This window comes from Salvia splendens, chromosome 11 (assembly GCF_004379255.2).
Source record: "Salvia splendens isolate huo1 chromosome 11, SspV2, whole genome shotgun sequence".
Classification (NCBI taxonomy): Eukaryota; Viridiplantae; Streptophyta; class Magnoliopsida; order Lamiales; family Lamiaceae; genus Salvia; species Salvia splendens.
In genome coordinates, this window is record NC_056042.1 from 28,878,952 (window position 1) to 28,893,390 (window position 14,439).

The 14,439-nt window shown below is 36.2% G+C and overlaps 1 protein-coding gene across 1 annotated transcript; it reads left to right on the forward strand.

Moving 5' to 3' along the window:
- The first annotated feature begins 4,708 nt into the window (after positions 1 to 4,708).
- LOC121755044 (protein root UVB sensitive 6-like) lies at positions 4,709 to 10,436 on the forward strand. Its single transcript, XM_042150331.1, has 13 exons — positions 4,709 to 5,355; positions 5,686 to 5,784; positions 5,858 to 5,971; positions 6,506 to 6,577; positions 6,678 to 6,788; positions 6,885 to 7,004; positions 7,665 to 7,766; positions 7,878 to 7,950; positions 8,623 to 8,706; positions 8,853 to 8,917; positions 9,095 to 9,196; positions 9,273 to 9,452; positions 9,994 to 10,436. Exons 1-13 carry the CDS (start codon positions 5,026 to 5,028, stop codon positions 10,057 to 10,059), a joined length of 1,518 nt encoding a protein of 505 aa, XP_042006265.1. The 5' UTR covers positions 4,709 to 5,025; the 3' UTR covers positions 10,060 to 10,436.
- Positions 10,437 to 14,439: the final 4,003 nt, after the last annotated feature.

Sequence of the window (14,439 nt, forward strand, 5' to 3'; positions counted from 1 at the left end):
AAAAATTGCAACGAATATTATTATAGCTATAAATTAATTTCGATGATAAAAGTCATTTTCAATCGAAAACATGGAGTATTAGTATTAACTGTGTGGGCGTGATCCATTGCTAAATTAATTTCGATGATAAAAGTCCTTTTCAATAAAAAAATAGGGAGTATTAACTATTTAAGTTGCTAACTCTGCTAACTTGGGTGTGATCAAATGCTAACTCACCCCTTAATTGTTAGGCCATCCGCAACGCTGTTCCTATACCGTTCCTTAAACTACTATTTGCGAGCCCCACTGTACTTTTTTACTCCATTCCTTAACTAAGGAACGGAACCTGCAACCCTCCGTTTCTTATCCATTCCTTAAATTACTATTCATTCCATTTCATTTCTTATTTTTATTTCCAGCTCAATTCAATTAAAACAAACACACTTTATTAAATAAAATAAACTTACAACATAAAATTCGTAAAAAAAACATAATTTAATAATTTCCTAAAAAATAAAAGTACACAATTTTAATAATTTCATCCGCCAAAGTTTGCCCAAATGTGCTCAATTAGATCCTGTTGAAGTTGGGTATGGGAGCTAGAGTCGCGTGTCCTTGCACGAATAGATAATCGTTCTTGTATAGACGGATGCGCTTCACTTCGAGGCGGACTACTTGCGGTTGAGCTTCCGGGGGATTCAGGGTCGAACCAATTTCCCGCCTCGGGTCCTTCGTCTTGGACAATCATGTTGTGCAAGATTACGTACGGGAGCGTCGTTGGGGCGGCGCGGCTTCTTCCGCCTCCCGTCGTCGATCTTCTTCAAGTGATTGTTCCAATATTTGACGCATTTGTTCAAAAGGATCCATTAGTTTGATTAAATTTGGGAGAAGAAAAACATAGTTGATTTGAGATGAAAATTGAGGTGGAAATAAAGAGGAATAGATGTGTGTTTGTGAGTGAAATGAGTATGGAATAGGAGTATTTATAGAGCAAATAAATTAAAAATAAATAAATAATAAATAATAAATAAAAAACAAATACAAAAAAACGGTAACAATATTGTTGCAATTTTTTTTAATTCGGTTTTTTTTAAATGAATTATTGCGTCACCGTGGCGAAACCCACTCGCGGGGCAGCGAGTGGGCGTCACGCGTCGAATGAGAGCATGCCATGTCGCCTCGGCGCGTGGCGGAACGTGTCATGCCGCGTGCCACGGCAACGACACCCGAAACGGCATCGGCACGGAATGGCGACGAAACGGCGGCTGCAATGCGTGCCGCCGCGGAACCGTTCCTCCGGAACGGCATAGGCACCGCAACGGCACAGCGTTGCGGGTGCTCTTAACTACAATTAATTTAACGTCATAAGATTTTAAAGATCTAATGGTCTATAAATTGCCACATGTAAATTTATTTTTTATATTTTAATACTAAAAATTCTAAAAATTTAGGATTTTTGATCAAAATGTCAACACAGTGAATTAAACATATCAATATCATGCTTTGAATATGTCAACACAGTTTTATGTTGACATTTTACATATATTAAGTTGACATATTTTGTTAGTTATATTAACATAAAACTGTTGACGAAATATATGAAAATTTACGAAAATATTATCAAATTCTGACATCGGAACATATGCAAATGAGATCTCGTTAGAATCCTTATAAAATTATCTTTAATTTGATATTTTTGTGTAAAAAAATAATATAAATTGAGATAGTTCTAATCATTTAAAGTTTTGAGATATTTTTTGAAGGTGAGTTATAACTGACTTTTTGTTAATTGACATTAATACCCCTAATTGATATTTTTTTGCATCGTATTGATATTCGTGGATTAATGATCTTATGTCTTGATTTAATAATCCAATGTCTATAATTTAGTTGTAATTAATAATTTAAGAAAGAGTTAGTAATATAACACACCCCTCTAACCCTTATTATATATATTGAACTCATATGATATATATTTTCAACGATAAAAGTCATTTTCAATGATATTAGAAAGTGAGTTATAACTGACTTTTTGTTAATTGACATTAATACCCCTATTTGATAGTATTTTTTTTCATCGTATTGATATTCGTGGATTAATGGTCTTGTGTCTTGATTTAATAATCCAATGTCTATAATTTAGTTGTAGTTAGCAATACAACACACCCCTAACCCATATTATATATATTGAACTCATATGATATATATTTTCAACAATAAAAGTCATTTTCAACGATATTAATACTGCACATTGGTAAAGATACACACAAATTGTAGAAATCATGGTATTAAATATGCCCGGTCAATGGATTTTGACCAAATAATAAATGTGACGAGACATTTAATTTTGTGAAATTAAATGACATAGCGTCGATCTACATTTTACGTAGATAAATGTAGTATATTCACTTTCTCAAATCCGATTTCCGGTGAGTGAGAAATAGTGGATTAAAGTTGGGCATAATTAGCTTTTATTAAAGCTTGGAGTTGGAGCTTAGGGAATAATTAACTAGTGTTAATTATCCCACATTTGAGGATTAACACATCTTTTAATGTGTATAAATTAAGTGACTTTATGCTACTTAATAATTATAGTGGACCAAGATGGGTGAAAGAGCCCACACGCGCGCACACGCGCGCGCCGCCGCCGCCCGCCCGAGCCCGAGCCCGAGCCCGTGCTCGCGCTCGCGGGCCGCGGGCCCGATCTCGATCTCGATCTCGATCTCGGACTCGGACTCGGACTTGGATCTTGGACTTTGGGTGGTCTTTGGGCTTGGCCCAAACTATTCTTTTTGGACCACCGCCGAGTTAGGCTAGCCATACCACTGCATTAGGACACACATACAAGCATTCTGCATCATAAGCTCTCTCCCTCTCTCTGCATTGTTATAGAGACGTAGCCGTTTTACCTTTGGGGACGACACGCCAAACCGAAGAGCACTACCGGGGCGTATCTCGTCTTGCGGGAAGAGGCCTCCTCGACTCGGCTAATCATACTGGTTTAGTAGTTTCGATTCTACGTTGTAATTTCTAAAGTTCAGTTCCTTCTTTTCCTTTCTTTTGGGTTGTATTACGCTCGGTTTTTGTTATCTCTTGTAATCCCCAGAAACCAACACAAATTACATTTTTCCATTCATATTTTTTTGTGTTAATACGTGCCATTATAATTTTATTAAAATCATCATAATGAAGAAAACATATACTTTGTGAAAAAAATTATTTAAATGAAGAGAAAATATAAAACTTAAAGATTTTTTAATATTTTAGGAAAAATATCAAAATGATAGTATGTCACTTGTCTGTTCGGCGTGTTTTAATGTGCGATAAGTGAGCGTCCATCCACGTCACCTCTTTCTTTTTTGTTTTTTTATGTATCTTGCACAGCGGCGGATCCAGGTCGGGTGGCGCGGGGTCGTCCGACCCCACCGGCGGTCCACCGAACTCTTTCGGAAAACATCATCTTCGACCTTTGACCTGGTGCAGTTCCGTCTCCGATCCAACGACAACTTCAACTCTACCGGAAGCCTTACACCTTTTCCAAAAAATATGAGGGACCATTTGACCTTTGACTTGGACATTTATTTTTGATAAAATGATACTCCATCTTTATCATGGAGGGAGGGAGGGACCATACAATGTTATTCAACAACTAGACTACATATCAATTTAATTTAAATTAATTTAAAAAATATAATGGACTACAAATTTAGATGTATTTCATCTTATAGTAGATGTTACATTTTCTTTATTGTTATCCAACGAAAATATCACATTTTTTCTGTTAAAAAATAATCACACCTTTTCTCTTTTCATTTTTTTTTCAATTGCCCTTTCTCTCTTAAATTAATATATTCAAACATATATTACTATTTTCACTTAACATACTAAATATGCACCATTTACAAGTGTAACATCTATTCAGAGATAATTTTTAGCCTCGTTTAGGATATGCCGTGTAATCCTAGCATAAGTCAATTTCTTGTCACACTGTTATACTTCAAAATTATTGAATTAGGCAAACTACTAGGTTTTAATGGATTCTACACGACTCGATTACCCTTCCCTTACCAAAATTATTGACATATGCCGAGATATTAATTAAAAAAAGCAGTGGCCTTCTTCCCTTACGTATAGGATATAAACAAATTAAATTTAGAAATTATATTAGTAGAATAGTAGTAATAAATTAAAGACACGTCGACTTTGGTTGGTCTTATAACCTATCATACACTTACTTCTACGAAATTACTATATGAGTGAGTAGCCAATTAAACCGACAATGCGGTGATCTTGGTATTAATTTGGGTCGCTGAAGAATTAACGGAAATTTGCGGCACATTTGATTTCTAGAGTTAGATGACCAACTTTTTGGGCTCAGTTACAAAATTAGTTCAATTAAATACTAAAACCATGCTACATATGAAAGTCTGGTACTATGCATTTATTTATTTTTCACTTAATTATATTTATTTTGTACCTACAATATGCTCCTCCATTTTTTTTTGCGCAAAATAAGTAAAAGTCAATCAATTTTTTTGATGCGAATTTATATTTTGAAAGTGGATGATATTATTTGAAATTTCAGTACTACTATAAATTAGCGAAGAAATAAAAATAAACAACTGCATAGTACAAATAAAATATTTTATCACTTTTTTTTTATGGGACGGTTGTGTTAATATAGCTGAAACACACACACCGTCAAAAAAAGCGAAAGTACAGCGCGTAGTGAGTCGGTGTAGGCGAGTATCTGCCACGTCTCGGTTTGAGGCTTTGTTCCGTGCCTCCACTCGTCACCCCATCAAAATCCCCTCCGTCCTCCCTACACCACCTGTGCATCACTCCTCTCCTCCCTTCTTCAGGAGACAGAAGGAAAGAGAAGAACAGTACAAAATCACAACAACAAAATCTCTCTCATTACTCTCTCCGCTCCTAAACATAGTTTCCGAATTTCTATATTTAGCCTCATTCTCTCCCCCTCCTCTCCAATACAAACACGAACACGAACGCACGCACATTTGTGTCGCGCAATTTGATCTCGACGCAATGAAGCTGAAGAACCCCTCCAATTCCCCCTCGCAAACCCTGACCTCCTCCGATACGCGCCTGCTCGTGCGCGAGACGCTCCGCATCAGCGCCAACCTTGCCTCGGCGCCTCACGACCGCCCGCTGCTCCAGGATTCCAGCTTCGGTGGCCTAGTCGACGATCAGTTTCTCAATTCCAGCTTGAGGTTGATCTGCTGCGAGGAGATTGATGGCAGACGCTGGCAATACTTCGCAGATGACAACACCGGCCATAGGAATGTTTCTACCAAACGATTGAAGAAGAATTCCATTCGTGCTGTCTGCTTGCAGACTCCGTTATCCCCTGCTGATGTCAGTATCATTATTTGTTTCCGTTTCGTTTCCTTTCATTTCCATATTGGCTGCATTCCTTGCATTAGTTTAATAATCTTTATTCTTCTGAAGTTAGCATTGAGATTTCCAAGGTTTCAATTCATATTAGTTTAACAAACTTTATTCACATCCAATAATTGCGGGGATTGCTATGTAGTTAATGTGAAACGGAAGGTCATCTATAAATATTTGTCAACTGGCAATTTATGAAGAAAACATAGTGGGGAATGGAGATTGCATCCTTGAAACCATATCTTTCATCACGGATCAAGTTGTCTCTTTACTTAAGTTCTGTTGTTTTCCATGCAGGAGTTGTTAACATTCATAAGATCTTACGTTGTTCCTGAAGGTTTTCCAGACAGTGTCATGCCTTCCTATGTGCCTTACATGACTTGGAGAGCGATAAAGGTACTTTTCCTGATAGAAATTAGCCAAATCCAGCCACTCCAGATGGTGATAGTGATGTTTTTTTTTGTTGTAGCACATCTTTGGTGGTGCCATGGGTGTTTTCACCACACAAACCCTCCTAAGTTCACTTGGAGTCTCCAGAAATAGATCTGCACCAGGTGCTGTAGCTATCAATTGGATTCTCAAGGTACAGATACCAAGTCAGATGAACAATTTATATGTTTAACAATTTTTTTTCATTAACATCAACGTTACACAGAATCTAAAAGGTATTAGTGAGTTTTTAAAAGCCGTCTCTTAATGGCATTGTCTGTATCTACTAATATCTGAAGCTTCAAGACTGATGCCAATTATGTAGCTTAAGTTGAGTTTCACCTGTATATCGTATGAATGCCATTATTTACGTTGTAACTATAGCTCTTCAAATAAAAGGACTAAGTGAAATTTCAGGAGCAGGGTACTTCTGTTGAAGAAGCATCTGTGTACTAACTGATAAATTCTCTAAATTCTGTCCCACATCGACTTGGTGAAGATCCCATCTAATCTATATAAGTGTGGATAACCCTCCCCCTTATAAGGCCTTTTAAGGGGTGAGTGGCCCATTTCTAATACTAACGTTTAAAATGCATTTTCTAAGCAAGATGTCAATTTCTGGGTATGGTAATAATAACTGTTAATTCCAGTTATAAGAAGCTAACTTCAGAATCTGTGATATACATAGGATGGTGCTGGGCGCGTCGGGAAGATGCTCTTTGCTCGACAAGGGAAGAAGTTTGACTATGACTTAAAGCAGGTAACAAATAGATCTGGTGAAAGAATAGAATTTATCATTAAAAGTTCTATTAATTCAACAGTTTGACTCTTCAGTATCTTATGTTTTGAGCTTCATACAGCTTAGGTATGCTGGTGATCTCCTTATGGAGTTGGGAGCTGGAGTGGAGTTGGCAACTGCAGCTGTCCCCCACTTGTTTCTTCCATTAGCATGTGCTGCCAATGTGGCTAAGGTTTAATCAATATTTGTATAGTTAATCCATCAATATCTAGCAGCACTTGAAAAACTTAATCAGTTAATCTCACACATGTTTCTTGTTTTCTTATAGAATGTCGCTGCTGTGACATCAACTTCGACCCGAACGCCAATATACAAAGCCTTTGCCAAAGGAGAAAATATAGGAGATGTCACTGCGAAGGGAGAATGTGTTGGAAATATAGCAGATCTGGTATGCTTGTTTGTTCATATTGCATTGCATGAATCATTATCTTAAGCAACATCATAACCTCTCATCACCAAGTTAACTGATAGGATGCATTTGTTGCATGAATTTGTAATAAGTTAGTTAACATATTCTATGCAAACTGCATTTTCTGAAAAATTCATCATACTGCTGTGTTGTTTTTTTTAATAATACAGCACTCGATTGTTGTGGTAATTCCATTTTGACTATATATGCATCAACATTTCACTCAGGCATCAGGCTAGCTAGAAACCGGTGTATATTTTACATTTGTTCGGATCTGGTTCTTTTTAAATAATACTCCGTATATTAATAGAAATAATTAAATTCTATTATTTGCTATGCCCTCGTATGGATTTGAGCAATGTGATCCCATCTCAATCAATTGTCACTTCACTAAAATTTTGTTTAGACGAGATTATAGTGTGAAGAATTTGCAACATCACTCATGATTGGATTTCGGTACCTTTTGCTTTTCACAACGTTCATTTGTTTGAGGGTGAGGTGTGTGCTTGGGGGAGGTGGTAAGGGAATTGTACATATTTACTTTATATCACCCCACATTATGTTTATTTATGATGTTTGCTGTAGCAGTTCTCTTTCTGACTTGAGTTCTAACTAATTACAAGTTTCTCTGTTATGTAGCTTGGAACTGGACTTGGAATAATGATTTCTAAAAGAAACCCTTCCTTGTACGCTGCATTTGGTTTGCTCTCCTGTGGATATATCCTGGGCTCTTATAAAGAGGTTCCGTGATGTTAATATATCAAATCCTCTCCAGCAAATCCTCTTCCATTCCTTAATTACTCTTATGTTCTCTATCATGGAATATTGATTGTAGCTGTTGTACTTTTCCAGGTGAAATCTGTAGTGTTGCATACACTAAATCGTGCACGATTCACTGTGGCAGCAGAATCATTTCTTAAGACGGGTTGGATGATTACCTTGTTTCTCCTATTCTTCTTTGCTCACCGCACAACTTTCTCATTCAAAATGCTCTATCTTCTAAATAAATGGGAATAATTAATGCTTCTTAAAATCGATATTGGACGATGACTAAGTAGGATAGAAGGAAACGATGACAAAAACAAGGCCTTACTATTAGGGGTGAGCATATGGGTGCACAGAATCAGACCAGTAACAACCAAAAAAATGAAAAGTATGACTGAATTGGTTGATATATATAAACTCAACCACAACCACAGTTGATTTTGGTTCGGTTGTTAGTTTTATGGGTTCAAGAAGAAATGATATTGCAGGAATATATTTACCAAAATGATCAAATAAATATGTACTCCATTAAAAACATATAAGGGGTGTACTTATTCATATGCATATAAAACATCCCTGGGAAGGGTACATAGTAGCTCTCCCATTCAGAGCATACTTCATGGGACATAATAACTTCTTTCTTTTTTCGGCCCTTCAGTTCTCTTATATTTCCAGCATTGCAAATATCTTTTTTTTATTTTCTTCATGTTAGACAAAACAAGATTATTGAAGTCGGACCATAGATTGTGATTGAAACTTTAACTTGTACAATAACAAAGATATTTGTAAATATGGTAAACCATGTGAAATTTGTTTTATGCTTCAATCTCAGGGCGCGTTCCAAGTTTGCAAGAGGGAAATTTGATGGAGAATATTTTCATTCCCCCATGGAAACAACATAGACCTATTGTTCTTGGTAGCCCTTCTCCCACTCCCATTCTCACAGACAGATGCACACACACATGCTTCTTGCATCCCCATGCATTCACAGTTAAATGTGGTTTTCCTGCTTATTACTGCAAGTAAGGTTTCGATGGAGAATTAATTATTTTTTTCTTGCAGGACCTAGGTTTAAAGATGCATTCCAAGACCCTGTTTCATATATTGCATTGGAACCCATTTTTGAGGTATAGTACCTGTCACTGGAAAATGATTTCCACCAGCCAAGTTTTAATTTCATTGGGGATGCCTTCTAATTTGAACTTGCCTGTGCATGCATCGTTGATTTGTGTGCATGCTCGGGCTTGGCTATAATTTCTTACTTAGAAGTTTGAAGTTACCATTCAAATTTACTTGTATTGCAGAAAGAGCGTTATATAGTGACTTATAATCCTTCAAAGGGCAATATATATGCCTTGTTCAAGGATCAAGCAAAGTCTGATGATATTCTGAAAGCAGCTTTTCATGTAAGATTTTCAATCTGTTGATCTTGCAATCAAAATGAATATTAGAACACTTGTCTGAATTGCCATTCTACTACAGGCTCATGTGCTGCTTCACATAGTTCAATCCTCTAAGCAGAGCCATCAATCCATGAGAAAACAAGATGATGATCTTTCACCTGCATCCCCTTCACTTGGTGATCTACAATCTCATATTGCAGAATCATACAAGCTGGTGTCAGCTCTATATGGGCCTTTTAAGACCAAAGTCAAAGAACAGGTAAGGCACACCTAATTTATAGAGCAGGACCAAAATGGATCTTCTGAAATACTTAAAGAAGTTAGTGAATCCATTTCCTTCTAAACTTGTGCGTGATGATATGATTCCCTGAAGTATAGTCAGATAAACAAATTAGAGATTTAAGTTGATCTCACCAAGAGGCTCCACATATATTAGGTACTTGGAAATTGACCATTGCAGACTGAAAATTCTTTGAGTCGAGGGCCCTACAGGGTGCCTGATAATTACATCAATGAGTGTTAGCTGAATGCAATTGCAAATATTCATCAATTCTTGGTTACTTGTGAAATTTACTTTTAATTTGCACATAAATTTTACTGTTTTGATGCCTCTTTCCGCTCTTGCCTTGAGGTTCTTAGAGATGTACCATGTTACTATGATATGAAGTTGTCAAGAAGTGGTCCATTGATTCGTTTGAATTGAATATTGAAATCCTATTTCTTGGAGATGATTGTAAGGATGTGTTTTAATTTATTTTGATTTTTGAAGCATGGTTGCTGATATCTTCTTGTTCTCTCAGGGTTGGGTCATGTCTGAATCACTACTAAATCCCGGCAGAGCACGGCTATGTGAATTGGCAAGTTAAGGTTAATTGAGACCTGTAAAAGCTCTAAGAAGGACCCCAGAGGAATCAAGCCAATTTCTTGCTTAAAATGGTGCTGAATATGTTTGGATCTTTGGGATATGAGCAAGGTAGAGGTAGTGCTGTTGCCGAATCCGGGATACCCAATTCCATGTAAACACAATAGTTTTATGCAATATTCTTGACAAAAATTACTAGTGGCGATGGATGTGTAAATTTGTCTAGAGCCATGAAGCTACCGTGATATGGTGAAGCTGGAGGAGAATGGGTTGAGCTAATTATATAGGTGCGCATTTTGTATACTTTATGACATGACTTCTGGTATGATTCATGCAATTACTCCTATAGTGATATGTATATTTGGTTTTGTGGATTTGTCAGTTGCCTCGTTAGCATTATATTCTGTTTGTTATATGTAATCAAATTAAATAATTGGCTGATTCATGGTGAGATTGCTGTTGATCGGTGATAATGTGGTACAAGCTGATTGCTTTGAATTATGAAGGGTAACAGGATGTTGAAAATATTGTAGGCAAAGGTGACTATTACACTATGCTGTATATTATAAATGAAGTCTTATTGATACATAATCTGCACAGCATTAGGCTATGAGGTATGATGAATCTATTAACAAGCGGGACGCTCAGTTCAAAATGAACAGTGCTCGCATCCACTAATCATCTACACCGACATCTTTAATCGACGGACAAATGCATACCTGAACTTATGAATTGAAACGATGATGCTCTTGTGAATTGTTTTACTTGAATGGGATCGTTTCAAATTCAAAATTTGAAGAAATTTACATCATGAATTTGGTGTTCCCTAAACCTAAACCGACGATGATGAACAATAAAGAATTTCGGGAAAATTCTACGCAATACACAAGTCTACTTCGACCCTTCAAATGTTATAATTCGAGCCCCACATTGTAAGCTAGGCTACGTATATTTTTGCAATTCCTACAAGTAGGATTTTTATTTCCCTATTTAAAATTCGAGTACGTTTTCAGAATCCACGAAACTTATGATATTCATTAAGCTTGGGGACATAATATCAAGAGTGGTAGGCATGATTTTATTTGCTGAAATAATAATAACTGCCAATTAATGATCACAGGAGTTCCACGGGATGTACATATAATTGGTACTCTTTCTGTGGGTAGCTTTGCATTAATTATACTTGTGACTATATCATGACTCTCTTAATGGCACATGTGAAATTGCATGCCTAGAATTAATTTTTCACACTATTATGTTCTATTCAGGATAATTTCTAGTACATTATAATAGATCAGTAGTATTTTTTTTTATCAGTGTCTCATTTTAAGGATATATATCAACAAGTGAATAATTTATATGAAAAAAGTATTGTACTACCGACTACGTATATACACATGGGAGTAATAACTTTTACACAATAGATACTGATAGTAGGTACATATTGAACACATGTATGTATTTTATGTACTGTCGAAGTACATGTATATGTTTGAGTCAAAATTGTATCAATGCGTACATGATGAGTTTGTTAAATAGATCATGTATTTCATTGATTTTTTATTTTATGCAAGGCTCAGTTTAAGAACAATCTCCCTATACAAATAATTTTCACCAGTCTGTACGACGAGTAAGGTTTTTTTTTTTCAGTTTTGTTCTATGTCGAAAATACTTATTCTGGGGTTCTTCACCAATTTTAGGGGGTCAAGGGTAGGGCTGGGGAAAAATACCGAAATACCGGCCTTATCGTACCGAAAAATACCAAAAATACCGAATTTTTGGTATACCGTGATTTTCGGTACGGTATGATACCTTACCGAAATATTTCGGTAAGGTAAAGGTATGAATTTTTATATACCGCGGCATACCGAAATTCGGTATATACCGTAATTTAAGGTATATACCGTAAAATATGAATATAATAATATATAAAGTATTTTATATATTTTTAAATTATAAAATTTATTGTGAAATATAATATAATATGAATAAAATATACTAGTATTTAATACCCCGTATATTATTTAAATTACTATAAAATATAAATAGTATTATAAAAACTCACATATTCAATTTTCATTGATATTGAAAGTAAGGTATACAGCAAAAGTATGGTATACCGAACTTTGGTACGGCATACCAAAAATGAGGTACGATATCGGTATGAAAATTCTCCATACCGAAAATAAGGTATACCGAAGTTCGGTATACCGAAAATTTTGGTAAGATAAAAGTATGATTTTTTCGCATACCGAATTTACGGTAAGGTATACGGTATGATGGTTTCGGTAAGGTATACCGTACCTACCCACCCCTAGTCAAGGGTTTAAGAGCGTCCACAACCGTGCTCTTGCCAGCGGCACGGTTGTGGGCCCGGGCGGTACTATTCATGCCTGCTCTCTGGCAAGAGCACAACACCCACAACTGTGCTCTTCCGCAAGGACGAGCACAATTAATTTAATATTCAATTAAACATAAACATTTCCATAATACTAAAATTCATTAAAAAACATAAATAATATTACAAATAACAAATAAAATAAAAAACGACATAATTAAAATCCTAAAAATTAAAAATTACATAATTAAAATACTAAAAATTAAAAAAACCACTACTCGTTGCCGAATTTCGCCCACATGTGTTTGATTAGGTCTTCTTGTAGCTGAATGTGGGTTCGGGTATCGCGCATTGTGTGCCTTGTCTCGATCCTCTGGCCAACCGTCGTATGCTCACCTCGGCGTGGGGGAGACCTCGCTGTTGAGCTTCCGGCTTCATCCTCGTCATAGAAGCTAGCCGCCCTTGGCCCTTCTCGGCTATAATCATGTTGTGATAAATGGATGATGAATGTGTGTATTTATAGATGATTTTGGGGGAAAAAACTAAATAAAAAAACTCAAAAAAATTCAGAAAAAACGGGAAAAAAATGGCCATATTTTTGGGATTTGGAAAATTTTTTTTAATCATTTTATATAATTTAAAAACGATTTTTAAAATAATAAAAAAAATAATTCAAAGGCAACGACTATGCCGTTGCCCAATCATAAGCCGCCACGTCGCCTGCTCGTTGGCACGGCGCGAGCGCAGCGGCGGCGGTCCTCGTCCTCGCCGCTGGCACGGACGGCGGCCTTCACTCCCACCACCGTTGTGGATGCTCTAAATATTTTCTGCTCTTTGTTAGTGATGATTGTACCCGCATGACTTGAGTATATTTTTTGAAAAATAAATTAGAGATTTTTGAAAATTTTACCCACTTCTACGCTTCTGTGCAAATCCAAATCCAGAAATTCATTAAAATTCTAAGTTTGATTACAGTGATAGTATGTTCTCACATGAAATATTTTGATAAAGAAAAAGGGTTAGTCAATCAAACCACTTGCTCTTATACACCAAAATAAAATAGCAGAAGGAAAAAATAAAATCCTTCTTGATATAACTCAAACAATGCTCATCGAATCTCAAGCTCCAAAGTTTTGGCCTGAGCCCTAGTTGCATCTAAACAATCTTCCCATAAAAATTCTAAACCTGAAGACTTATCTTTAATCCCTCTCTCTAAGTAAGCGAAAATACCACTAACCCTTATCATTCAACCACGAGTATTCGGTTACTCCGGTTTGTTCACATATATAAACATACACGAGTCAAGATACTTCACATTCGATGACATCTATGTGGTGTGAATTCCCCAAAATCGCAAAAATCCCGGCTACCAGAGGAATACTCGACCTATTAATGGGGATACATGACCAAATTGCTCCTCTTTGCCTGTTGATGAATTTTGAAATTTCTTGATTTTATTTTAGCTTTTAATTTTTTTTTTGGAAATGTCTAAAATTTTACTATGCCTTATTGTGTTTGATGTAAGAGCGATAATTAAAGGAATACTATCTGATACAAAAATGTAAGGCGTTGAAATCATGAGAAATAATTCAGTTTTAACCTAACAAAAAACGCAAGTGTAAGGAGAAAGGCAAAATTAGCAACAGCTTTTGCCTGGTCCAAACCTGGTATGTAGTTCATCTCAAGTTTATTAGTATCCATGATTATCAACTAAAGTTAACTTCTTCAATTCCTCCACTTTTGCTTTTATCTTGCTAAGATCAATTTCAAAGTCGTTTCTTTACATGAGAATTCCATCTTGGGATTCCCTCTCACTCTCTCACACACACAAGCAAATAAATACACATAGTGAACACACACACACCTTTCTTTGTCCTTCTCCACTCTCTGACACACACACACTGCTCTCTATGAGGCGTAAACTTGATGCCTGGTAGTAGTGCAAGCAAAGCAACCTACCCCACTTTATATTTACTTCCTCACTGTTCAAATAATAAAGCACAAAATAAAATTTGCTTTTCTTTTTCCTTTTTCCATTACACGGCT